Here is a 26,724-nt window from a genome sequence, read left to right as displayed (position 1 = left end):
GCTTTCATATTCCATTGTATGACGTCTTTTATCTTTTTGAATTCTAATTTTTTTGAGTAAGATAGTAGATTTTCCTTATAATTATCAGTCTGTGATACAAAATGAGACCTTATTTGAAAGGATGATTCGTATTCATGCAAAATATAAGCTTATTATCTCATACTGAAAATCATATTCAGTTTGTATTTGGTACCAACATTACTGCCTTCCAATAAGAGATTGTGCTTAAGTTTTAGGAAATTTCAATATGAACAAAAGATATATTATTCATCAAGAGAAGTATAAATATAATAAATAATAAAGATTGTTATAATTGTTATCATTGCTTATTTGCAGATACTAATTCTTTAGGTCTTGAGGGCAATTCTCAACAAAAATATTCTCTGACATAATAGTGGGAAGTTTGTTTTGGGTATGGATGTTCAATCAATTAATCGACACACACCAAAAGTTTGTTCATTACTTTGTAGCTCAGGCCATTGATCAACAACTGTTCCTAGGTCCCACTTCCTACAACTCAAACCCTTCATCACGGTTATTCAAGGAACTTTTGTTTCTGCTACTACATTCTTTACTGGTGTCTCCAACTTTTTCTTAGAGTTCTACAATCATACTATTTTTAAATCAACTTTATTGAAGCATGGTTTACATACAAGAAAATATACATATTTTATGTGTGTGATTTGATGAGCTTCAACAAATGTGTGCAGTCATGTAGCTATCATCCCAGTTAAGATAGAGAGAACAATTCCATCACCTCAGGAAAGATCCCCTCATAACCTTTGCAGTCAATCCTCCCAATGCCATCCCCAGGCAACCTACTGAACTTATACTCCTACAGATTGGATTTGTCTTTTCTAGAATTTCATGTAATGGAAGCAGATGTATATACTCTTTTATCTATATCTTCTTACACTCAACATGATTTTAAGAGTCATCCATGTTGCATGAATCAATAGCCTGTCCTTCTCCCTGCCGGGTAGTGTTTGATTGTATGAATATACCACACATGTAGTTTATTCATTCGCCTGTTGTGGGCATTTAAGTTCTTTCCATTTGGGGCTATTATGAATCAAATGGCCATAAACACTTGCGTATAGGTTTTTACATACACAAATGTTTCCTTTTCTCTTGGATCTAAGAGTGGAATTTCTTGGTCACACAGTCCTGTATTTTCAACTTGATAAGAAACTAACACACTGTTCTACAAAATAATTATATCATTTTTCATGTCCACCAACAATGTATAAGATTTCCAGTTGCTCCAAATCCTCACCAACAGTTGGTATTGACAATCTCTTTAATTTTAGCCATTCTGGGGGGTGTGTAGTGAAAACTAGACTGGTGAAAGATGTTCCTTTACATAGATTTTGTTCTATTGGAATTAGGAGCCCACTGACCTATTATCTAAAATATATATAAAATGGACCATTTAGAAATTAATTCTGTGATTCAAGTGCATTAGCTATTCTTTCAAGGTTTGGGTCATTTGAGTTTTTGAAAAGCATAAAATTTTTTACCTTTGTACAAGTAACTGACTAAAACATTAAGCTGGGTTGCCTGGGTGGCTCAGTCTGTTAAGCATCTGCCTTCGGCTCAGGTCATGATCCCAGGGTCCTGGGATTGAGCCACATGTCAGGCTCTCTGCTCAGTGGAGAGCCTACTTCTCCCTCTCTCTTTGCCTTCTGCTCCACCTGCTTGTGCTCTCTCTCTCTCTTTGTCAAATAAATAAAATCTTAAAAAATACATTAAGCAAAAGTGGACCTACTACCAAGTTCTGAGGTAAGCTAATAAATATAATCTTTAGATATGGTTATTCAGCCAGTCAAAAATCATATCCAACTGTACTATATCATTATCTATATCAGATTTCTCTGTTTCGTTGTTGTTGAGAAATGAGAAACTTACTTAAAAATCCTTTTGGACATCTTCAACTTTGTAACTATCAGTCTGAGGATAAAGCAATCAATTAGAAGAGTACAGATGCCCTGCCATAATAAGTTTCTCAATTTTTAAAAGGTCTTCAAAAAGGAAAGTGAACAAATACTTAGAATATCCTAATCTACCAGGTCACTAATCCTACGAATTTAAAGGAGCATAATCAACACATCCTATCCTCTTGTGGCCATATTCACTTTATTCTTTTTCTCAAAAAGCTTTGCTGGAGTGGTGGGGGGTGGGAGGGATGGGGTGGCTGGGTGATAGACACTGCGGAGGGTATGTGCTATGGTGAGCGCTGTGAATTGTGTAAGACAGTTGAATCACAGACCTGTACCTCTGAAATAATACATTATATGTTAAAAAAAAGAAGAAGAAGAAGAAGAAGAAGAAGAAGAAGAAGAAGAAGAAGAAGAAGATAGCAGGGAGGGAAAAATGAAGGGCAGGAAATCAGAGGAAGAGACGAACCATGAGAGACTATGGACTCGGAGAAACAAACTGAGGGTTCCAGAGGGGAGGGAGGTGGGGGGATGGGTTAGCCTGGTGATGGGTCTTAAAGAGGGCACGTACTACATGGAGCACTGGGTGTTATGCGCAAACAATGAATCATGGAACACTACCTCAAAAACTAATGATGTAATGTATGGTGATTAACATAACATTAAAAAAAAAAAAAAGCATCCATTCAGTAGTTTTCTGGGAAGCAAAGTAGAGCAAAACAATAAATTTTAGCAGGGAGTTTGGATTGGCTGAAAGACCAAACACAGACATTGCTTCAGTAAATCAAGCTGGATTCACTTTTTGAAAAGGATACTTTTTGAAAGGAACCTTCAGGAAGTTAGTGTTGTCAGGCTACGTAGCACATTTTCCAGGACAGATGAAAAGGCAAATTTCCACACCTTAAGATCCTGTACAATTATGGATGAGAATATCTTAGTAAATGAAGGTCACATCAGCCTTCATGAAGCCCAGCTGCTCTGCTCCCTTAATCTATGTGGGCCAGAGCAGGCTTGAGCATAGGTTAGTCTGAATATACGCCTGAGATCATCAAACTTATTATTATATTATACAATAGGCTATATTATTACTAGGTACAGTTCCACATAGTACATTCAGACATCTCCCTCAGCCTCCATAGGTCAACATGAGTTCAGCCCATGAACTCATACAGCGAAATAAAGACAAGGGTCATGTGCTCTGATGTCTTCAAGAGCCAGACCAACAAGATCTTAGAGTGCCTATAGGGTGTTATCCCCTATACACATATAGGTATAATATCTATTATTTCCCTTCCTTAAAACTTTGAAATATCTTCCTGAACCTACACTTCTGGAATACCTTCTGCTGTCTTTGACTTTCATACATGGTCCATGATGTTTCCCCATCATATTTCTTTGGTTAATGATACTGTTTAATCAATTTAATCAATTTCTGATAAAAAGGTGGTCTATATAATGAGTTCTTTGATATTTAAAAATTACTTTATATTATCAATATCCATAAAGATCAAGCTTGTTAGCTGTCTTGTTCAACTCTACTATGAGCTTTCTGGTTTTTAATCTTTATCATTTACTGAGAGAAGTATGTTAAAATTTCCAATTGTGATTGTGGATTTTTAAATTTCTTTTTGTAGTTCTGTCATTTTATATTCTATAAATTTTAAAGCTATGTCATTAAATGTTTTTAAATGTTATTTAAAATTGCTATGGCTTCATGTTGAGTTGTTCATTTCATCATTATGTAATGATCCTCCTTATCCCTAATGGCGCTTTTTGCCCTAACATCTATGTTATTTCTTCTTAATATGGAAAAACCAAGTTTCTTTGGTTTAATATTCATCAGATTTATATCCTCTTTGAAATATCCTTGTGTTTTATGCATCTCCTGTCAACAGCATATATTTGTAGGATATTCAATCCAATCTGACCACTAGCAATTTATTTGGTGTTGGGGTGAGATGGGGAAAGAGGCACATTCTCTCCCTGTGAGGGCAGGTCCTGAGTTAGGTACCCAGGGATAGAGACAGCAGACTTCAGTTTTTTGATGCTTGGAGAGGGACATTCCACAATCACTCTTAGGCCTCCATGGTGACTGCTTTTTCCCTCACTGACCCCAAAACAGTAAATTCTAAAAAGACTGAAACTCACTTGGAGCCAGGAAGGGTGAGGTTGGGAATCAGGAGAAATAGAGAGTGCCATCCAGGCTGAGGGAAGTTCTCTAGCAGACTGGCATCAAGCACCTCATCCCTGATGAGAAGGGGCATTGCACAGTCAAAAAACAGTAGGGAGAAGGAACTGAAGTAAAACACAAGGCTTTCTCTTTGCTCAAAAATTAGCTCTGTGCCCTACTGCTTTGTGTCTGGGCTCTTTTGTGTAACCAAAGAAAAAAGAGGAATTCATTGAAATCCCTGTCATTGTTCTGTGTCACCCATTGGAGTGGGGGAAAGGGCTTCTAAACTTTTGAGTGCCATTTTTGTATTCAAGGCAAAAAAAACAAAAAACAAAAAACAAAAATCAAAAAATAAAAACAAAAACCACACACAAAAAGACCCCTCAATTTTTAAAAAGTTTTTATTTAAATTTCAGTTAATTAACATACAATGTAATATTAATTTCATGTGTACAATAAGTGATTCAACACTTCCTTATATCACCCTGTGCTCATTACAACAAATGCACCCCTTAATCCCTACCATCTATCTAACCCATCCCCCCACTCACCTCCCTTCTGGTAACCATCAGTATGTTTGCTATAATTAAGAGTCTGTCTCTTAGTTTGCCTCTCTCTCTCCTTTTTCCCCCTTTGTGCATTTGTTTTGTTTCTTAAATTCCAATATTAGTGAAATCATATAGTATTTGTCTTTCTCTGACAGACTTATTTCACTTAGCATAATACTCTAGCTCTATTCATGTCATTGTAAATGACAAGATTTCATTCTTTTTCTGGCTGAGTAATATTCCATTATATATATATATATATATATATATATAATATCGGTGTATGTATACTCCGTTATATATATACAATGGAATATTATATATAATTATAATATATAAAAATATTATATATATTATATATTTAAAGGAACATAATCAGCACATCCTATCCTCTATATACACCACATCTTCTTCATCCATTCAATTGATGGACACCTGAGCTGTTTCCATAATTTGGTTGTTGTAGATAATGTTGCTATAAACCTCAGGTACACGTATCCCTTTGAGTAATATTTATTTGAGTAAATACCTAGTGGTACAATTGCTGGATTGTAAGGTGGTTCTATTTTTAACTTACACAATCTCCATACTGTTTTTCAGAGTGGCTGCACCAGTTTGCTTTCCCATCAACAATGCAAGAGAGTTCCCCTTTCTCCACATCCCCACCAACACCTGTTGTTCTTTGTGTTGTTGATTTTAGCCATTCTGACAGGTGTGAGATGATCAGTGATGTTGAATATCTTTTCATGTATCTGTTGGCCATCTGTATGTCTTTGGAGAAATGTCTATTCATGTCTTCCCTCCATTTTTTAATTGGGTTATTTGTTTCTTGGGTGTTGAGTTGTGTAAGTTCTTTTTATATTTTGGATACTAACCCTTTATCAGATATGTCATTTGCAAACATCTTCTCCCATTCCCTAGGGTACCTTTTAGTTTTATTGATTGTTTCCTTTGTTGTGCAGAAGTTTTTTATTTTGATATAGTCTCAATAGTTTATTTTTTATTTTCTTTCTCTTGCCTCAGGAGACATATCTAGAAAGAAGTTGCTACAGCCAATGCCAAAGAAGTTACTGCCCGTAAAGACACCTCAATTTTTTTTTAAAGATTTTATTTATTTGACAGAGAGAGAGGCAGGCAGAGGGAGAGGGAGAAGCAGTCTCCCTACTGAGCAGGGAGCCCAATGTGGGGCCCAATCTCAGGATCCTGGGATCATGACCTGAGCCAAAGGCAGATGCTTAACCGACTGAGACACCCATGCACCCCAAGACATCTCAATTTTAAGAGTATCTAGGCAAAGGGAAAAACATCTTGTGTAAACTTCTGGGAAGAGCAGGGCAGTCACAAACATTCTATACTACATGTTCCCTCTTTTCCTTTCTGCATTTTTCCTCCTCCTTCTCTTGCTGCCACACTTCCCTCATCTTTGAATTCCTTCTGCTTTGGGCCTCCTGACATACATCCCAGGACTCTTCACTGTATCTGAGTTGTCCCTTGATAGTATAGAATGACAAGGAAATCCACAACATGATTCAAGTAGGATGTTAATGCTTTATGTTTGTTGTCTTATTTAATCCGCCCACCAATCTATGAGATAGGTTATCATTTTACAAAAGAAGAAAAAATACACATAGGGCATAAGCAACTTCCCAAGATTACACTGCAAATAAGTAACTAAGCAGGGACTGGAAACAAGGTCCATGCTCGTCTCATTACATCATGTTATCCCCTTAAATTCCCCTCTGTAGAGTTCTTGTCAGTTTGCTATTCTGCAACAGGACTCTCATACCTCACACATATATTTCTCTTTTTCCCCCATTCCATGTCTCAAAACTATGTCCTATTCTTTCAAGATCATGCAGAAATTATTAAAAAAAATAGCTAATAATAACTTCAAGGTATGGGTCACCTCATACAGCCCAGATCATAGGAGACTCCTGGAAACCCATACTCTGGAGATACAAAATTAGGTACAATAGTAAACTGAGGGAGATATTTTTGGTAGAAATCTTTCAGAGACATTGACGATTCTATGTCTAGAAGCTTGATTGGGTGAGTTAAGTTATATGCGGGATTTTTTTTAGTCTTCTAAAAAATGTATTATAACAGCTTTCGTCTCCACTTGGCTACAGCAAAATCTAGGATTACACATGCACACCCACCTCAATCTCCCATCTCCCCTGTGGAGGTGGTAAGATATACATACACATTCTTTTCTTCCCACATTTAACAAATTTTGAAATATAATATGCACAGAAAAGTAGAGAGATCAATATCATGAACATGCTGTACTTACCACACAGCTTTTGTCAAACTTTAATACTTGTCATATTTGTTTCTCATATTTTTTTTAAGAAATAGATATTTCAGATGTGTTTAAAGCACCCAGGGTGCCCTTTCCAATCCTATCCCCTACCTCCTTACTCAGAAGTTGCTTTTTCTGAAATTATTATTCTGAAATTGTTTTTCATTCCTATGCATCTTTTTATATTTTTACCACATACATTCATGTTTACAAACAATATATATTTTAGAGTGCATTTTTAAGCTTCATATAAATAACGTCATACAGCCTTCTGTAACTTATTTTTTTCCCCTCAAAATTATGTTTCTGAGAGACATCCAAGTGGATATGTGTAGCCATGGTTCTTTCATTCATTTTTTATTTCTGAATAGTATTCCATTATATGAATATATCACAGTTTATTTATTTTCCCATTGATGGACATTTCATTTGTTTCCAATATTTTATTACAAATCATTCGGTAATGAAAATTTTTGTTCATGTCTTCATGTGCACATGTGTGAGTTTCTCTAGCTGTCCAGTTTTGCTAGCCTTAATTTACCTCTTCTTAACTGACTGACACTAAGCAAATAAATATATGACTCTAAGAAATAGTTTTCAGATGCCTTCAATTTGTAGATGACCTGGCTATCTCCTTTTCAGGAATGCTACTTTTTTATAACTAGAATCACATTTTGAGAGATATTTTCCAGGAAGTCCAGAGTGTTAGGCATTAATTTACTGAAGTGTTATTTAGTGTATTAATTTACTATTATGTTTAATTACCTTAGTAGGGGTAATCCAAAAGGCACAAGGTCCATTATATGGATAACCATATAATGTCCAGTGTGGGAGAATTAGAATATGTGGTCACTGAGAGTTATAAGTCTATGAGATACAATAAGCATCTTGAGATGCAGGTAGTATAGAAGAAAGGAAGAAAAGGAAGAAGGAAGGAAGGAAGGAAGGATGTGAAGGAAGGAAGGAAGGAAAGAAAGAAGGAAAGAAGGAAGAAAGAAAGGCTGGAGGGAGGTGGGAGGGAGGGAGGGAACGAAGAGGGAAAGAGAGAAGAAAGAGGGAGGTGTATTAGGGTGGGCTAGGTTGCAGTAACAAATAGACCTAGTTGTATAATGGCTAAACATAATAGAACTTTATTTTTCTGTCATATAACACTCCAAGATGGTTCCTGGTCAGCAAGGGTTGTAGCTTTGCTTCCTGTAGTCACTTTTCAAGGTCCAAGGTTGACTGCTGCTTTACCATTTTTAAAATATGGCCCCCAAAATTGAAATATGCTGGAGACTGAGTGCTGCAGAAGTGCCTAGAATTAGAGATGGGGACAAGAGAAATTTTGTTGGTGCCCAAGTGGTGCCTGATATAGGCAGGCACCCTGCTCTGGATGCTCAGTACCCCTCCACCCGCAGGACACAGTGTCTAGGTCATGGGTGTCCACAAAACAAATCAGAACAATAGAGTCTTCCCCCAGGATTTTTGTAACAAGAGCTTGTTTCTCTGATCTTTTTTCCAAAGTGAAATGGATGGAGGTAGTAGGCATTTTCCCTGCTACATGGAGAAAACCTACCTGCAGAGATGAGAGGCAGACAGAGAGTTCTGGTGATGTCAAGTCTCAGTTCTAGTGCCTGAGGTTTTCAGAGCTACCCTAGTTCCTTATAGCTCCTCCTTTCATTCTTTGACCTACCCCCCATCCACCTAACAAATCCCCTAATTAAACCATCTCAGCCTAATTTGCGTTGGGTTTCTGCCACTTGCAACTGAAATGTATCTGACAATATAGAAATTGATAGGTAAAAGTGGAGCATTGTTTATTCTAGGCCTTGAAATCTAAAACCAGATGACCTAAGGTACTTGGTAGAACAGGGAGGATTTCTACCCAATGCCAGACCTCCAAGACTCCCAAGGGTCAGACAATAGCAAATTTTGCAAAATGTAAGATTTCCCTATTTTCAAGCAGAGTCAGAAGGTGGGAGACACAGTGTAAAGTATAGGGGCTTAAAAGGAGCTAGAGAAATGACTGGAAGTCTTTCTCAGCCCTTTCCCAAACCTCTCTGTTGTCCCTTCTCCCCACAAGCCTGATGCAAAGTGTCAAGCTCCCATCCACTGTAAAGCACCATATACTGAGATGCTGCTGAGGAGAGGGGGCAGGTTAACTCTTCAAAACTCTTCTGTCAGCCTGTCCCATGCAAGAAGACTAAATGAAGCCTTTAAACTGAGGCTTAGGGGTGAGCAGAGCTCTGAGTCCTGTTTCTGAGAGAAAAAAAGATGGGGCCAGGTTGGATCCACATTCAAGAATTACATCTCAAGAAGATTTCTGATATTGATGTCTGTTTAATGGAATCTCCAGAAAGTGAACCAAAAGGTAACCAAGCCAGATCTTAAAAGAGGTGTATGGCGCTCATCCACTGGGCATTGTCCAGGGAAGAGTACAAATGAAAGTCCACATGTTTACATCCATACATTTCTGTTATCAATCAAACTAACAAACTATTCAACAAATTATGTCCTACACTCTTATTGTAATGAATATACTTTCATAATGACCTGGAAATTCAGGTGGACCTGTAGAATTCTAAAACTCTTTGAAGTTCCTTTCCAGAATATGGCAGTGTAGGGATGGTCAGACCCTAGAACCCCAACCTGTGACCTGCCCACTTCCGTTTTCACATCAGCCCATCCTGTGCCAAAAGTAGACCTCCCCATACAAAGGTGGCAACTGCATTGTGTACATCCAAGATCCATCTATACACCCTGACCCCCACAAACAGTGGTCCCAGGAAGAGAGGCCCATGTGGGCCTTGAAAGTGGGCTCCAGATTACTGGGACAGGGAATTCTAAATCCCAAGTGCTTGACGGATGTTTTACAATGAGGAGTGCAGGTTCCAGGTGAGCACATCCAGTTGGCCCTGCAAACTTGTTGCCCAGAGGAGGGACACAGTCAGAAGAGTGCTGGTGGGCTCCAGGGCAGGGTGTATGGACCTTGTCTGGTCTAACGGTATGGGCCTTATTCCAGCATCTGGGATCCCAGGAGTTGCTCTGGCTCCAGCAATACTTCTTTGGGTTCAGTGGGCAACCTTAGTGGGTTTTAAATAAAATCCCTTGTGATTTGAACCAGTTGGTAGGTCTCTGCCACTTGTAGCTAAAAGAATCCTTATTAAACTTTCAATGCCGAAGTGTCTCAAGCAAGTGCTCTATAAGCCAATGCTTCCATTTCCTTTTTTTTTTTTTATAGCACTCATTCTTACCATGACTTGTCAAAATGTGCCTTCTTCCTCAAGCACTGTAGTAAACTGTACTCGAGAAAATCATGCGTCCAATGGCCTTTCCTACATCCCCAATTAAGCTGGTCTGCTCTCAGTATTTGAGTATACTAAACATTCCCTTCTCTTTGAAGACTCCTCTTTTCTTAACTCTGGGATAACAAACAACCTGATCCTCCTATTTCTCAAACAGTTCCTTGTAAATTGCCTTCTGTAGCTCTCACCTCTGAGTGTAGATGTTCTACAAAGTCTAATCTTCCTCCCTGGGCTGAAAACTACAGTTGACCCTCTGAACAACATGGGGTGAGGGGCACTGTCAAAAATCCAGTGCAGTCAAAAATCCATGTAAAACTTTCAACTCCCCCAAAACTTAACTACTAATACCTACTCTTGACCAGAAGCCAGAAGTCAACCTGCGTAGTTCAAAAATTTGCTGTTCAAGGGTCCACTACACTTCCGATGGAAGCACAAGATGCTCTCTCCTCTCGAAGAACTCATTCATTTTTGTACCTCAAGGTACCACCTCCTTAAAGATGAATCCCAAAGTTCTTTTTTTTTTTTTTTAAAGATTTTGTTTATTTATTTGATACAGAGAGAGAGACAGCGAGAGAGGGAACACAAGCAAGGGGAGTGGGAGAGGGAGAAGCAGGCTTCCCGCTGAGCAAGGAGCCTGATGCGGGGCTCGATCCCAGGACCCTGGCAGACGCTTAACGACTGAGCCGCCCAGGCGCCCTGAATCCCAAAGTTCTATCTCCATTTTTTACCTTGGTTTCAAGCCAAGCTTTCAGATCTTAACTTACATTTGTTTTCAAATTCAGTTAACACACCTAAAACTGCTTTTACTGTCTTTTGTCACTGGGTCTCTCCTGTTTCTGTTGATTTTTGTCAGTTTTGTCTGTGATTCATTTTCCTAGTTCCCAGGTTTCAAACCAGTGTTATCTTAGACTCTAGTCTCTTTTTCCTGCCATAAAGTCTTGTTAATTCTTTCCTTGCAAGATGTTTCTTATTCAACCTTTGCTTTTTGTCCCCTTTCTAACTGCTCTTCTGCTTCTAGTTCCAGTTCTCCTCTGGCTTATCTTCAGTCTTTTACCATAATAATCCTGCTAAAGTAGTATTTTTTGCATGACCTCTTTTTTTTTTCCCTGCTTAATAACTTTCAATGGATTTCTATGGCCTGAGCAAAATTCCAAACTCTTTTGTCCTGACACACCATACTCTGCAAGATGAAGGCTCAATCTCCAGTGTTTTCTTCCATGAGGCTTCAAAATAAACCCTCCATTCCATCTGGGCCCATATTACCATGGTCCCTGAACATAAATTCCTCCTTCCTGTGTCCCCACCTTCATCCCTTTTCCACTCTCTGACTTGAAGGTAGCACCCCCTCTCCTCCCAGTCCCAGCTGATTAAACAGTCCCAGTTCTTCCGCAAAACCCTCTCCCACTTCAGCTCAGTGTTTCTTTCTTCCTCTTCTGGACTCCTGTCCACTCAATTTGTTTGACACATTCATTTATTGTCTTGAACTGTTGCATACATTGGTTCATCATAGAGTTCCCTTTTAAATCAGATCTTAATCTGTATGAAAACAGAACCCATGTCTCCCAATTTGGTTTTCTATGCCCGCCCCCCCGCCACCATTACCACACACCCAGTGCTAAACACAATAGGTACTTAAATTTTACTCTATTTCTTTATTCTAAAATAAACGCCTGTGCTTTATATTTTGTCTGTTTTGTCATATATAGCTGATGTTGTGGATTCTAAAGAAGTGGGTAAAAAATAACTAAGTTCTCATAAAAGTTTCACTTTACCCATTTTACCAATAAATGCTCCCTCTCCCTCACACCATTGTCTTTGCTTTTGAGGAATAGATTATTTTCATCTTTAGGCAATACTATCACACTCCAATAAAAGTTCTATTCACAAATCCCTCTTACCTTCACTCTTTCCTGCATGTACCCTTAGGTCCTAGCAGATCTATTTTTGAAGTTCAAAGAGAAAAGAATCAGCAGACTCAAATGTATATAACAAAAGACTGCATAGTAGTATCCTTCTTCTTTTTATTGAAAAGGAATCATTTCTATTCTAGCGCAAACAATGTATATTTTACATCATAAAGCAAGATATAATTTACATATTACATTTCTTATGAGATCTTTATACCCTAAGTGTCATTCCCTTTTTTATTCAATCACCTCTTCTGGTTTGACTTAACCTGCCAAGTATCCTACAAATCAGCATCTTGTTTGGGGAGGGACTGGGGACACAGACAGATAGTTTGCATGTATTCATCTGCATCTGGGTATAATGATGGTGAGGAACAGGGGGTATGCCTTGGAACTTTGTTGGCCTGAGGTCCTCTGTTGAGACCTGGCTTGGAAGCCAAAAGGCTACTCCTCTAAATCATATATCAAACTTCTACTTTAAAAAAAAAATCAATAATAAATGAACAATACTGAGTGCTTGTCTCATGTGTATACTTTTTGATCAGGTGCTTAGATAATAAATGTTTGTGGTGTTGATTCACTAACAATGAAAATTCCTATGGCTTACCAGCGCTGGCTACTCTCTTGCTTCCCAGGCATTGGTGGTAAAACTGCCCAGTTTCACATAGTGTTTGGGTTTTGGGTTCAGGCTTTTCTGTTCACCCCTGAAAACGGATGTCAGGGTGCAAGCTTCAAATGACTGTTTCACATGACCTTCTATTCCTTTCTTCCCTCTTCAAAAATTCCCCTTTCCCAGCAGCATCTCGTCATGTATGATTTCTGTTCCTTGCACTATAACCCAAACTCACTTTTAGCTATTCTCCCCAAAGTCTAAACTCCAAAAGTTTGCCAATTTCTTGGATCGCACTCATTTCACAAAGAACGTTTTCATCTGTTAGACTACACTGTTCCTTTGAATCTTGATAGCCCACAGCAGCTAGTGGGACAAAAGAATTAGTCAAGGGACCCCTTAGGAAGCAAGTAATATGTGGTGTTCAGCCAGCCTACATGAAACATCAGTAAGAAATATTTTAATAGTATGCTAAAAGAAGAGGGAATCAGTGGATGAAAGCAAAATGCATAAGATGGGCTTTCTTCTTGTTATTAAAAGAAGTACAGATTCAACATTTAAAATACATTTTCAGATTGGTGGCTGTTTGGCTGAAAAAATACCACCATGAGTTCAACTTGATAGGCCAAGGGGGTAACAAATGTGCTGAAAGTGCATCTTAAACTCAATAGTCCATGCCTGTCACTCAGAGTTGGCATATTTGGCCAAAACCAATCTAAAGCTTTTTAATTACTGATAACTAAAGTTATTAGAACCAACCTGGTCAGGATAAAAATATGTCAAAAATATGTCTGTTCTGTGTATCTTAAATTATTCTTTGGTCAAGTGATGTGATTTTTGAGAGGTCTGTAAATATAAACCTATTTCTCATTTCCAAATACAAGGCTATAAGTATTTACAGCAAGGTAGCATTTCCTTGCTAGAAAACAAGGCTTCCAGGTACCGTATCCTTCCATTAACATTGTCTACTTTTATAGTCCCTTTCCTCCCATGGCTACAAAGTGCTGCACAAACAGAGAATACAGGAAAGAATGAAGGAGCAAATGAATAGAGCCTCACAACACCCCTGTGAGGTAGGTAAGTATTGTTAAACCCCTTTTACAAAAAGGTAAACTGAGGCACAGCATGGTGGTGTGGTTTGGTCTAGTCCACCTGACAAGTTATAAAAGCACAGCTGGAGACAAAAAGAAAGAAACAAAGACAGGTCAGTCCCGGCTCACAGCCCTAGGCACTAAACTTTATTTCAAAATATTAGGAAAAGACTAGCCCACAGTTGCCTTTTAAATTTTTGGAATTTAGACAAGACTTTAAGGATTCCATTTAAACACGTCTTTCAGATTCCTGTTGAGTGGAGAAGGGGCAGATGACCACATGGCTTTCACTCCTCTAAATGTAATTCCCATGATGTATTGGGATATATTCCCATTCCACCAGAGCTCAGCTTCCAAACTGAAGAACATTTTTATAGCCTCAAATAGGTTCTAATTTATTTAAAGCCCAAATGTGAAAATGAGACCTGTTCTTAAACAAATGCCCTATCAATCGCTCTGTGGCCTTAATGAGAATTTTATGTTGAGAAAGAAAGGAAACAAGATCCTTAAAAACATCTCATCACTGGAGAGATTAAGGACAGTGGTGATGGTGTAAAATTGTTTTTTTGTAGTGTTTGAGAAACTGCAAACTCAAGCTTGCAAGAATATTTTATATATATATATAAAATATATAAATATATACAGTATATATATAAGTGTGCATCTGACTATCCTTAAGGCACTAAAGAGATATAGGCCATGCCTTTCACAACTCAGTCTTTGTTTTCCTAAAGAAATGTCTCTCCCTCTCTCGAGTGTCAAGCTCGTGACAGCAAATCATTCAAAAACAACAAATATCTTTAACTTAAGATGGCTGATTGCTTGGATGGGGGTGAGGGGTGGTGGTGATGGTGATATTATCATCTACAGCTTAGAGCTTAAATCTATAGCTTATATGGAGAGCTTAGATCTACAGCTTAGAGCTTAGAATTAGCCAGACACAGCCAATCACATTGGATCAGACAAACCAGTGACCAGATGTTGTACATAATTGCTTTCTTAACAGTAGCTGATGGAAAAACCTTACCATGACTGACAGACATGGAGACAATGAGACAGGAAATCATATCTGGCACAGATTCTTCAGAAAGACTTTGGCTTTTCAGAAGTTCCTAGAGTTTCTATACAGAGAACTGGGAAGAGGGATAGGGCAAGGCACTGAGGTTCAAACAGGTCACTGAGGAGACGCTAGACAATGATTCTGACTATATATATGGTTTCTTTGGCTGCTGTAGTTTTTTTTTTTTTTTTGTAAACCCATACGATCATGGGAGTGGGTGGGCTGAACCTAACTGAAGAAGCTTGGAGTATATTAAAGCAAAGCGCATGAGTAGAAGGAAAAACAAAATTAACACACGCAGAAACAAGTGGTGGTGGTATCTCAGAAGGAGGAGAAACATTGGTTAACTAATTTTCATTTTGCTCCTCTCCTGCTTTTCTCTGCCATGGTCCCAATATTTTAGTTCAGGTTTTTTGTTTGTTTGTTTGTTTTTATTTATTTTTTTTCCAGCAGATGAAGAAATGACAGAGCAGGATAGGTGTCTTATGGTTTTTGATTTCTTCTTAGGCCTGTTTAATTATATTTTTTTCCTCAGTTGACTGTTGGCACCTGGTTCCTCTGTAAACTATATTCCTTGGCCTTCAGTCTCAGGTTGGCAATGCTGTTGGCCATGTTGATGCCCTGTGCAGGGCTATTGTTGGCACATGTGGCAGAGTAAGTAGCCATGGCGCTGTAGGGACAAAGGAGAGAGCGGGGAGAATAACAGACATTAGTTTCACGAAGCTGCAAGTCTGTGCCCCAGATGGATGCACCTCTCAGCATGGGGCAGGCGGGGCCAGGTGGGCTGGATGGATGACCTCTGAGGTCCCTTTCAGCCCCAGGTTTCCACTGGTCTAAGGCACTTGGAAAAGGATGGCAGTGTTCAGAAGGGCAGGGGAAAGGCAGGGGAGAGTGGAATAGGGCAGGGAGAGGTATTTGCCATGTTGGACATGGTGTGTGATAATTTATCTCTGGGGTGAGAGGAGAAAGCTGCTTATGTTGAATAGAAGGATATTTCATCGGCCGACCAACTGAAACAGTATTTAATCCCTCTTCCTGCCTCCATCACCAGCCTGTGGGAGCAGCGAACAAGAGAAGCAGGCATTTGAAAGGGAAAGGGCATTTTGCCCTCTTCACTTTAAGTAGCTGACTTTAAGTGTAACACATTTTAGGTCATCAGTGGATACCATGCTAAATAGCGTACTTGAGAACCAGGTGAGCAACCCATTCTTGATTCAATGGTTGGTAGCACTAAGTATGGCCAAATCCGGAGCTTCCTATCCCAACTGGCCTTGATTTTATAGCTTCTTCTCAAAAGGACTTGCGTAGCTCAGGATGCCTTTTGGGTCGGTTATTTGGGAAATGTTTAAATCCCCTAGATAAACAAGCAAAGGCTCCAGCCAGTTTCAGGATTCCTGACCTCAGAGGTAACTGTTTCTCTTTGTCCTTATTCCTGAGAAAAACCTGAAGTTGATTCTCGTTGTCAGAGAGGGTAATTAAGACCTAGAAATGCAGCTGGACAGAAATGTGCATTTGGTGGTTTTCTGTTAATCGAATCCATGAATTTCTTTTAAGGGAAAAAGTAGTGGTCTCTTAGACTTGGAGGCAAGTTATTCATTACTGTCTACTAAACAGTTAAAAGGGAACTCATTTTAATTAAATGAAAATGTTTCTAGTTGTTTCTAAGATTAGCAAAATCCCTTTCAACTGAGGCCTGAAATGAGATAGACTTATAAATAGAATGACACACGCTCCGCTATTGCCCTGCATTCCAGTGCAATTTTACCGGCCACACAGGAGTTTGTGGTTCTGAGGATCAAGTGACAGACCAGAAAGACAAAAAACTAAAGCTACTCTACAAATAGAGAGACTGTGTCATGAATCCTTATTTGGGAGACCATATAGTCGAGACTTATAGTCAAGACTCACAATAGCCTATTTCAGCTCACTTACTAGCAATTAACCCAGGAAAATTAGGTTAATGAAATATAATTAGTCCCAGATCACTAGGTCTCTCCAGAAATACACATCCTTAATTTAAAATCCTTATAGCAGTGGTGTGTGTGTGTGTGTGTGTGTGTGTGTGTCTTAAGGCAGAGGGAGGAAGACTCAGTAGGGTTCCAAAAGAATCCTACATTCTTCCATTTCATTTTTGCCTGGTTCACTCTCACCCATTTCCGAGTAGATGCTCTTAACCATCTACACAAAGTTAGGTTCTCCTGGAGCACGCTGTAATTTCCCTTTTCGCACTTATTTCAATTCTTCGACTATAAGCTCATAGATCAGACACCACATCTGACCTCGTTCACCACTATATCCCCAGGTAGAGCTAACATCACATCTGGCACATATCTGACATTCAAGAAAGCTTTTAATGAATAGATAACTGAGAAATATCTAGTATGATTAAATGAATTCCTGCTCAATGTCAATGATCTCTGTCATCCTGCTGTGAGTAATGATTTTTAAAAAATATTTTACAGAGACACCTGGGTGGCTCATCAGTTAAGTGTCTGCCTTCGGCTCAGGTCATGATCTCAGAGTCCTGACTCGGGTCATGATCCCGGGATCCTGGGATCGAGCCCCATGTTGGGTTCCCTGCTCAGCAGGGAGTCTGCTTCTCCCTCTCCCTCTGCCCCTCCCCCCACTTGAGCTCTCACTCTCTCTCATCACTCTTTCTCTCAAATAAATAAATAAAATCTCTAAAAAATGTTTTACCAATATGTTTTTATCTTTAGGAATTAGTCCTTCCTATTAATTTTGCTCTCTTAATAGAATGAGCAAAATCGAAGGGACAGGACAAAAGCAGGGGCTGATGACTACATATTCTTGATCCATCAAAAATATCTTTTAATAGTAAAAAATGAACAAATATTAGTACAGGTTAGATTTATACAACAGACTATCACTTTTACCACTGTCTACCAAAAGGGCAGAAAGAGTCCCCAGTTAAGATAGGTTTCAATTAGGAGTGACATAAATGATCAGAACAACCCAGGGACAAGTTTTTTGTTTGTTTGTTTTGTTTTTGGTTATATATGCAAAATTTTCATTTATTTTCAAAACCCATATACATATCTTCATTTAATTTCTATATGAATTACTTGCTTCCATTCAAGACACTACCAGAAATATATGCAAACCCGTAAATCCTACACTTAAGAAATTGCTAGGATATACTGAAACCTAAGGTTTCAGTGAAATCAAAGATGTAAGTAGTTAAGAAAAGAGACAACTGGGTTTGGGAAATGTTCCTAAGTTCTAGATCATGAAATGAATCAAATCAGCCTTTCTCAACCAGGTTTCTGTGACAGAATTAAATCCTGAAGATGGTACATAGTACCATTTAAAGTGCATAAGAGAGAAGCTGAAATGGTGAGTTATCTGTATTATTTGTTAAACACTGAGAATAAAATTGGATGGCTTCTGGAAACAGAAGGCTAAAACTATGAGAGAGCATAAAGAAAAAATTCTCTGATGGTAAATTGTAGATTGTCATGGAGTATTGCTCTTTCAGGTACTTGATCTAATTTTCTAAGGGATCCATTTTCCAGCCTTTGAGGCCCTAGGCAAGCAAAGTCTTAGTTAATAGAGATTCTCTCCTTTTTTGATGATCAAAGGTGTAGTCCGTTTTCCATAGTAGACAAAGGGGACTTGAACCTTGTGGGATTATTTTTGTTTACTGAAGACGTTATCACTGTTTTCTAGAAATGTCTACTATAGCTGTGACTTCAATATTATCTATTTTATCTATTTTACAGCCACTCGTGCTATAGTTGCTTCACAGTTTACAAACTTCATCTGATATTTTAATCTTAAGACTTCGTATGGTAGCACATCTCTTGGAAAGACTGAGATTCTCTAGAGAGAATGCAGGCCAGAAAATAATCCATTTTCCATCTTCAAAACCAAATCAGTGCAAATTAGAGTTATACATTGCACAGGAAATTGGGTTTTCACTAGGACACTTTCCCTTAAATGGAAGCCTGAGTTTCTAGAGTCAAGAAAGTACCCTTGTCCAATTGTACTGTGGTGTCGTTAAAAGGACACCACTGCATTAGTGACACTGAGATAATGCCTCGTAGGTAGCCCTCAAGTTAGTGGGGCATGAAGATTAAAAAAGCAGCTGATATTAATGAATGAGTTTTGCAATTCCCTAGGAGCTTAATTTGCCCTTGATGAATGTTTAGGAAAGTTATAAACTTTCAAAAATGGATCCAACTTACTCCAGCGCATTGTGTAGCTCTAAGAAGTAGGATAAAAGAACAGAGCCAGTCTTACTTCATAGCCTCTTAACCAATGTTTAGAATATATAACCCTGCAAGTAGAGACCATAGTGATATTTTGTACACATACTAAAGAATTGCAAGTCTAGTTTCTCAACTTGCACTAAAAGAGCCATAGAGGAATGCAGTGGGCAGTCCGTTGACATACCAGGGACAAGCAAGACTTGTGACAGGTCAGAGAAGACAGAATTAATGAGTGGGTATTCTAGAGCAGCTTAGTCATGCTTTAAAAACAGCATGAAAAGTAAGTTGGAGAGGACTCACTTCCCAAAGAGAACAGATGCAAGAGAGCCTTGACTGGCTGCCAATGTGAAAGATTTTTTGTGACCACCTGTTTTCCATGCCACCAAAACTTATAAAGGTCTATGTTAGGAAAAGAGAGAGAACCTTGAAACGTTTTCTAACAAGACGAAACCAAGGAGGGTTAATTAGCTGTTTTCGACCAATTTTATAGGACCATTCAAAATGTAAAGTGCCCACTCATTCCTACACAGGATCAAGCTTCCCCGGATCAGAAAGTGAGACAGAAACTAAGTGATTTGTATCGATTAAGCACATGATAACGCCAAGAGCCTGCTTACCAACACTGAGAGATCCTGCCCATTGGTCCTGCCTTCTAAGAACCACCTGCTCTTCTAACAGGACACAGACACGAGCTGAGTACAGGGACTGGGTTTACAGGATTTGGCGAAAGCATCATTTCTCTCAAGTTTTTAAGAATGTCAGTTCTTTGTGTCTGTGACCGAGAAACTGCATTGCCAAATAAAGTGCATTGAGGAACTGGAGATGAAAAAGAAATGCTTGTATTCCCATCTGTTGATTCAGCAGCTCTGCACCAGGACTTGTCCAGAGCTGACAAATTTAAGTAAGCTTGAAATTTTTCCATCTCCTTATTTGGAGATTCCTAACAGATGGAGCTCAGCCACAGACAGCAGAATGCTAACCACGGCAGGGTTCGAGTTCCATTTGCACTGGGGACAAATCATTTTTGATCATTTCAACCTACCCCGAAAGGTTGTCGGGAGGAGGAACGTGTTCACATGACTGCCAAACACCAAGGAAGCATGGAAAATTCTATATACGGTATGATTCTAAAGCCAGGAAACTTATGGGCATCTGCCCCTCTGCTGTCGAATCACCCGTGGTGTACGCCCCACAAATCACCAAACAATTGAGGAGCGCTGGGGGAAAAATAATGCCTGCCTCAGTTTTCAGCTCTAACTTTGTTTTCTCTTTGGCCCTCTTGGACAAATGATGACAAGCTGTTGAAAATTTCCCCCCAAAGACAAATCTGTCAGCCCAAGAAGTCTGTGTGTCATCCTGAGATCCTAAGGTTTCACCAGCTTGGGATTTTTCCAAAGGCTGTAGAGCATGAGGCTTTTGTGACTCTGTCTGTGATGTGTGGAGGTTGGAGACCATCTTTCTGCTTGTGCATTTGTCAGTGCGGGAACAGAGGTATACCTGCTTCATCTGAGACAACTCCACACCAGCTTTCCTATGGAAATTTACTTCTAAAGAGAGACCCCATAAATCCTTTTGGAAGTGATCTTTTGTGATTTAAATAAGCATTTTTAACTTCTGTTTCTGAAATTCAGAAGTTGATTTTTTAAACGCGTATTTAGCTCTTAAAGCAGATCCAACATGGACCATATTTCCTGCATGAGCCTTCAGTTTGCACTGCTCTTTCAGTGAGCCTCTGCCATATTCAACTTTTCTTTCTAGAAATGTTTTTATACATGGAGACTTGTATCTTTCTCTTGTCTCAAGGACTTTTGTGTCTCTTTTTTGAAATGCACATGGACTGCCTGGAATCAAGTGCCCCTGTGAGCTATGTAGTAGGGAAACATTGTTAGCTGACCTTAGATGCAAGGCTACATAAGAGCCTGATGATCCAACTGGCCTGGGGAGCAGCAGGTGCCAGGACAAGCACACAGTTCTCCTGACCCCTGCCCCATATCCTACGGTCACCGAATACTGTCAGTAGCATCAGCATCACAGGCAAGCAAGTTAGAGACGCAGACCCTGAGTCCTGCTCCAGACTTACAGAATGAGTCTGCGTTGCAACCCAATCCCAGGTGATTCACACGCTCAGTAGTCTTGGAGGAGCCCTGCTCTAGGCTATCCGACTACCCTTAACTTTATGGACACATATGCCTGCAGCTCTGGTTTCCCATAGTATTCCCCACTTGAAGACTTCCCTAGCGGCATTGCTAAAACTGCAAGACCCACTTTCTTGAACACACTTCATTCCCACTTAAACCCTACCCCCAGCAGCCACCCTCTTCCCCCTCTGACAAGTTACCTTTTCAGTGTCTTCCGTTAGAATCCGTTATGAAGCCCCTCGTGTAAACAACATCTTGGGAGGGACGAGGATCTATTTTTGAAAGCGTGAAAGGGAGAAATGAGCCAAATGCGTTCAGCGGATGTCAGGCAGCACCGTGACCACGATCAAATGGGGGAGGAGGAGAAGGATGGGGAGGGGAGCCGTGGACAGGGACGGCTGGCCGCTCTCTTGCCTGTCACTAGTTTTCTTTGAAGCCCAGTCCTCCCTCTGGAACTGGCACTGCAGATCCAGGTCGTTCTCTAGCTCCCATAGGAAAGGATGTCTCTGGGGAGAGGCTTCTTGACTACTTAAAATCTAGAATAACAGTTAAAAGTCTGAGATTTGGTTGATCGCTGCTCCCCAAGAGGCAAAGCACCACAATATTTGTTAGTCTTAATACCTCTGGTGCTGTGCGCACCCTCCTTTACCTACGGAAAATAGTTCTGAGCTAAGCAGTGGGCAAATGTGCCAAAACAAGCTTCCCTCCGCTGGCTATGGGTAGATAAAGACGACACCTGCTAGGACAGTAGTGTCTGTGTTAGAGAACTCTTTGCGCCTCCTGGTGACTCAGTTGCCTGCCTGACGTCATCATCTGTAGCATGCTCAAGGGAACGGACGGGGCCATGTCGTGCTATAAATAGGGTGAACCATATGTCTCCTGTGACGCCTGTTGTTCTGGTGTCATTATTAATAGCACTCCCCTTTCACTCTCAAAAGTGTCCCAGCTTGGACGATAAATTATACAGCCACCACTCTGGGTATAAAAGACACCCAGAAAAAAATGTGTTGGCTATATTCCATCCCATAATTCTGACCATATGCAAACAATTGCTTTGAGTCTTGGTTTCCTCCTCTCCTCTTTCAGGGGAGAGTTGTGGAAGTCAGCAAGGCATCCTCTCTGGCAAAACTGTCTGCTCACTGTCCCTGGATTGCATGACCAAGCCACATCAGTCATCCCAAGGGGATGCTCACACACCCCAGAAGGTGGATCTCAGCCGCAGGCGTGCTTCACTGATCTGAGATAGACACTGAATCAAAAGGGCATGTTTACACAGTTTCCTGGTCTTACCCTTTTTACTATGTCCAATGTAATGTAAGGCTTAATTTGAATGAAAATATGGTGATGTGGTCTAATATGCTGGACAGACACAGGGATCACGAGCACTGGGTCTTATTCTGCTGGCTGAAGGCTTAAACTTGAGCAAGTGTTCAGTTTCTTCTTTGGAACCAAAGCAAGGACAGAGCTAGCACACAGGAGCGTTCCAAGGATTAACCAAAAGAAATGCCTTTTAATGAATGTCACATGTGAGATAACTAACTTGACATAAATGTACCAACAGAAATAGCCAGTTAATTTTTTATAACACAAAAGGTCTATCATTTCCTTTGCTTTTCATCACTTGTTTCTCTTTTATGTTTCCTAAACAAGACATGTTTCCTACCAAGCTTCAAAATGTGAAACCATAATGTATTTTGGTTCTAAACATAGCAGAAAAATCTCTGAGTAACAGAATAGCTTTGCCACTTTTAGAAATTAACCAAAATATAAACACTGCAGTCAACATTGGGTCAAAAACATTGATACTGATTAAATTACTATTTTAAACCATCATTCTTCTACTGCTATCTGGAGATTAATTTATTCTTCATACAGAATATGAACAATCAGATTCTATGCGATTTTTAATTTTTTTTACAAACTCTGTATCTAAGAGAAAAAAATTATATAAAAGTATACCTTGAAATGAGTAAAAAGCACTAGTTTATATGATTTTTAAATGAAAACAGCAGAATACAAAATATGTACACTAAGGCTACACTATATAAAATACTGAACTCTAACTGCAAAAATAACCAAACTAGTTGTGTTAAGATGATGGAATTACGGATGTTTTTAAAAAATGTATCTAGTATTTCTACATAACCTTTCAAAATAAAATAGAACATTTCCAAAAAAGGCACACATAAATTGCATGTTAATAATTTCAGTTAGATGCCCATATACAAAATATGTATGATGTAGGCATTAGGGCTTGACCTTTCGTTGAGGTGCAGGCAATCTGATCCAATATTAATTTAGGGAGGATTTGAGCCCTACCCACGTAGGGTAGGTAGGTAGTGTACTGCCCTCAGACTCCCACTGGTAAGGACTACATGGCAGCCATCTGGATGGTTTAGAGCTGGTGTGAAAAGTTCCTAACTGGGACCCAGGCAGGAAAAGGAATAATACTTCCTGGTCGTGACCAAATTCAAACCAGAGACCTTGAAACATCAAGCTTTGAACCACATCCATTTCCCAAGCCCTTTAACGAGTCTGTGAGCTATCAATATTTATCAGAGAAACAAAGCAGTCTTTTACTTATTTAAAATATTAAAGAATATATGATTTCACAATGGTCTTCAAAATGTGTTTTAGTAAGTCCTATGGGAAAAGAGTCTAAATTTTAAATCAGACATACAGATAGGGCTAATCTTTTGAAGTCAGGAAGGCTTAATATATCTGAGAGATGAAGAAATTTCCAATTTCCCAGGTATGGGGTCTCTAAGTGCTAAGACCAACATAATTCAGACTAATTTCACAACGGGGGATTAAAAAAAATTCCAAATACATTTATGGCATTTCTTTCAAGGAATTGATTTGGAACAGAAAGAACATTTAGGTGAGGTCTTATGCTTTGATTAAAACCATCAACTTTTGAAAAATATTTGCATTTCACAAATGTGGCATTTCATATCAGGAGTTCAGCTTTCGCTGGGAAATAATCTCCTATAACTAGTTTAAGACCTCTCCTTAAAGCGTTAATTAACCTTAACAATAAAAAGGCAAATAAAGGCATAATAAGTGAATTTGTGAATACTTCCTCTGGCAATTGGCCAGAGAGAGCACACAGCCTTGACCCAGTTTCTAAGAGTACTCAGGTTTAGGTTAGTTCAAAGAAAGGCACTTTGGAACAATGATGATGTTTTAGGCACTTGGGTCTCAACTTCCCTTGGGCATTAACCTGTATTATCTGAACAGCATAATAAATGGAGATTTAAAAAGCCTCTCCAAAAAATTGAAATAGTACTCTGTTATTTGCTTCTTGAAAATTTTTCACCTTTTTAATATAAAAGTTTAGTGTAAAGTATACATTGTTTTTAATATTTTAAAAACCCCACTCAGACAAACTGACCCCCAAAGAACTTCAGATAAGTAGATAAGAATTTGCAATAGAACAGGAGGTATTTTGGATCATAAGACATCCCTACCTGCTAACAAGGGACTGTGGCCATGAGCGTGATCAGAATGGTCGTGGATTTCCCTTCCTTCCCTCTCTGTCTCTCTCTCTCTCTCCTTCCTTCCTCCCTTCCTTTTCCTTTCCTTCCTTCTCTTCTTTTAATTAAAAATCAGTTTTACCATAAAGTTTATCTTTGAGCCTACACTTGGAGCCTTACAAGTTAAATTTCTACTTGAGCATAATGAAACACATCTTAAATTTGGAATTGGAGTCAAGTTTTGTTCCTGAATGTTTGCAAGAGGGACTCTGGGCATAGCTTAATGATCTTTTCTTTTAGATTCTTCCCCATCTTTGAAACCTTTGCAAGAGTTCCTGAGTCCAAGAGAAGATTGCTGATGGCCTGTCCCTCTCTCTTCTGCCCCAAACCCTGCTCCTGGGGCAACTAGTAATCTCCCGTGAAAATCTGGGGGTGTCAGCAAGTTGAATGTCTCTGAAGAGGTTAACCCAGTAAGAAATGTCAGCCAGCCGCACCAGCAGCTCTGAAACGTGACCGACCGCTGAGAAACGTGTGGAAGTGGAGCAAGGGGGGGGGTGGGCCAGTCATTCACCTGTACGGAGAGGCTGTCCCCCAGGAGAGATAATCGGTGGGTCGTGGAGCAGGACGAGGTACGATGGGCTGCTCCACAGCAGTCACGTCCCCTGAGTAGGATTTGAGGAGGGAAGCGTTTTTATTGGCCAGCATGGCTCTCTCATTCCTGCGGAATTTGGCTCTTCGGTTCTGAAACCACACCTGGAAGAGTGTCGGGAGGAGAGTGGGACACAGGGAGGGAGAGGGAAACAAAGAAGAAGAGGTTACACGAATAATGAATAACATCCTGGTTGATGTTACCACATAACGCCTCCCCAAGGAAGAAACAGGACGGGTACAGAATTCTTCCCAGAACAATATAAAGATGCCACAGTCCTTCCCTGTTGGGCCACGTTAGCGAGCTACCCTGTTATCAGAGAAGACTATTACAACAGGACCCTGAGGGACTTCCATCATGCCCCCCAGAGATGAGATCCATGACCAGCCCACAAGGGAGCAAAATGTGGGTTACAATCCCGGTTGTTTTGTAATCAAGGAGAAGAGAAAAACCTCATTAGATGTCTGCCATGGATACAGTGACATTTTTAAAAGTCTTTTTCAAAATTCTCCAAAATGTGAAAATATCATCTGCTTTTGAAATAGTTATTGGACATTTAAAGAAAATTCTCCATCTCATCACCGATGCCTGTGGCAAGAATTTATAAAGCAAGTGGTTTATTTGGGAGGTGCGAGGAGCACCAGGGGAAGAGGGAGGAAGTTACAGCAAGAAGCAGCTAGCGACAGCATCCGCTACAGCTCATAACACATTTATCAAGTGCTGCTAAGGGCTAGAAATTTCCATAAGCACAATGTATACATTACTTCTACTTGTCATGCCCATTCTGTACATTAGGTTTTACTTTTTCTATTTCAGAGTTGAAGAAACATGTTCGATGAGATTAAGTCATCTGTTGAAGTTCACTCAGATAATCAATGGCTAAGTTTCTGTGCTCGAGGACATCTGGCTCATGACCATACAAGTCCTCCAGAGTGCCACGGAATTGCCTTCAATCGTTTACTCATTCAAGAAATCTTTATGGGGTCCCTGCCGAGTTCCAGAGTCTGTGCTAATTGCTGGGAGTAGAGACATGAGACTAATTCTCTGCTCATAAGCAGCTCACAGTCTATTAAGAGAAGACAGGCAGATAAATTTGAAAAACTGCAAAACAAGTCTTTTAGGTACAATTATGGAAAACACAGGGCAAGGCACGGGAGAAAGACATTGTGTGGTGTGGAGTGGGACAGTGGTACAGCTCCTGGGAGCAACATTGGTGTAAAATACCACATGGCTGGTGCCCCGTGTGTCGTGCCGGTGCAAGGGACAGGCAGAAATCAGGGAAGGAGAATCCAGTCCTCACTTTCTGGCTTCGCACACGCC

The 26,724-nt window shown here is 39.7% G+C and overlaps 1 protein-coding gene across 3 annotated transcripts in view; it reads right to left on the bottom strand.

Moving 5' to 3' along the window:
• Positions 1-7,112: 7,112 nt before the first annotated feature.
• Positions 7,113-26,724, bottom strand: part of PRRX1 (paired related homeobox 1) — a 79,166-nt gene continuing 59,554 nt past the window's right edge. Inside the window, exons 3-5 of one of the 3 annotated variants that reach the window (XM_036067870.2) lie at positions 25,327-25,508; positions 21,480-21,551; positions 7,113-8,254 (exon numbers count right to left, since the gene is read on the bottom strand). In XM_036067870.2, the coding sequence (XP_035923763.1) occupies positions 21,497-21,551; positions 25,327-25,508 (237 nt within the window). In that variant the 3' untranslated portion in view covers positions 7,113-8,254; positions 21,480-21,496. Of the gene's footprint in view, positions 8,255-12,248; positions 15,583-21,479; positions 21,552-25,326; positions 25,509-26,724 lie in introns of those variants that run through there. The other 2 variants (XM_036067869.2, XM_036067868.2) reach the window with 2 other exon arrangements.

Source organism: Halichoerus grypus, chromosome 7, assembly GCF_964656455.1.
Source record: "Halichoerus grypus chromosome 7, mHalGry1.hap1.1, whole genome shotgun sequence".
NCBI classification, from domain to species: domain Eukaryota; kingdom Metazoa; phylum Chordata; class Mammalia; order Carnivora; family Phocidae; genus Halichoerus; species Halichoerus grypus.
The sequence above is the reverse complement of the archived record's forward strand: the minus strand, read 5'-3'. Positions and strand labels throughout refer to the sequence as shown.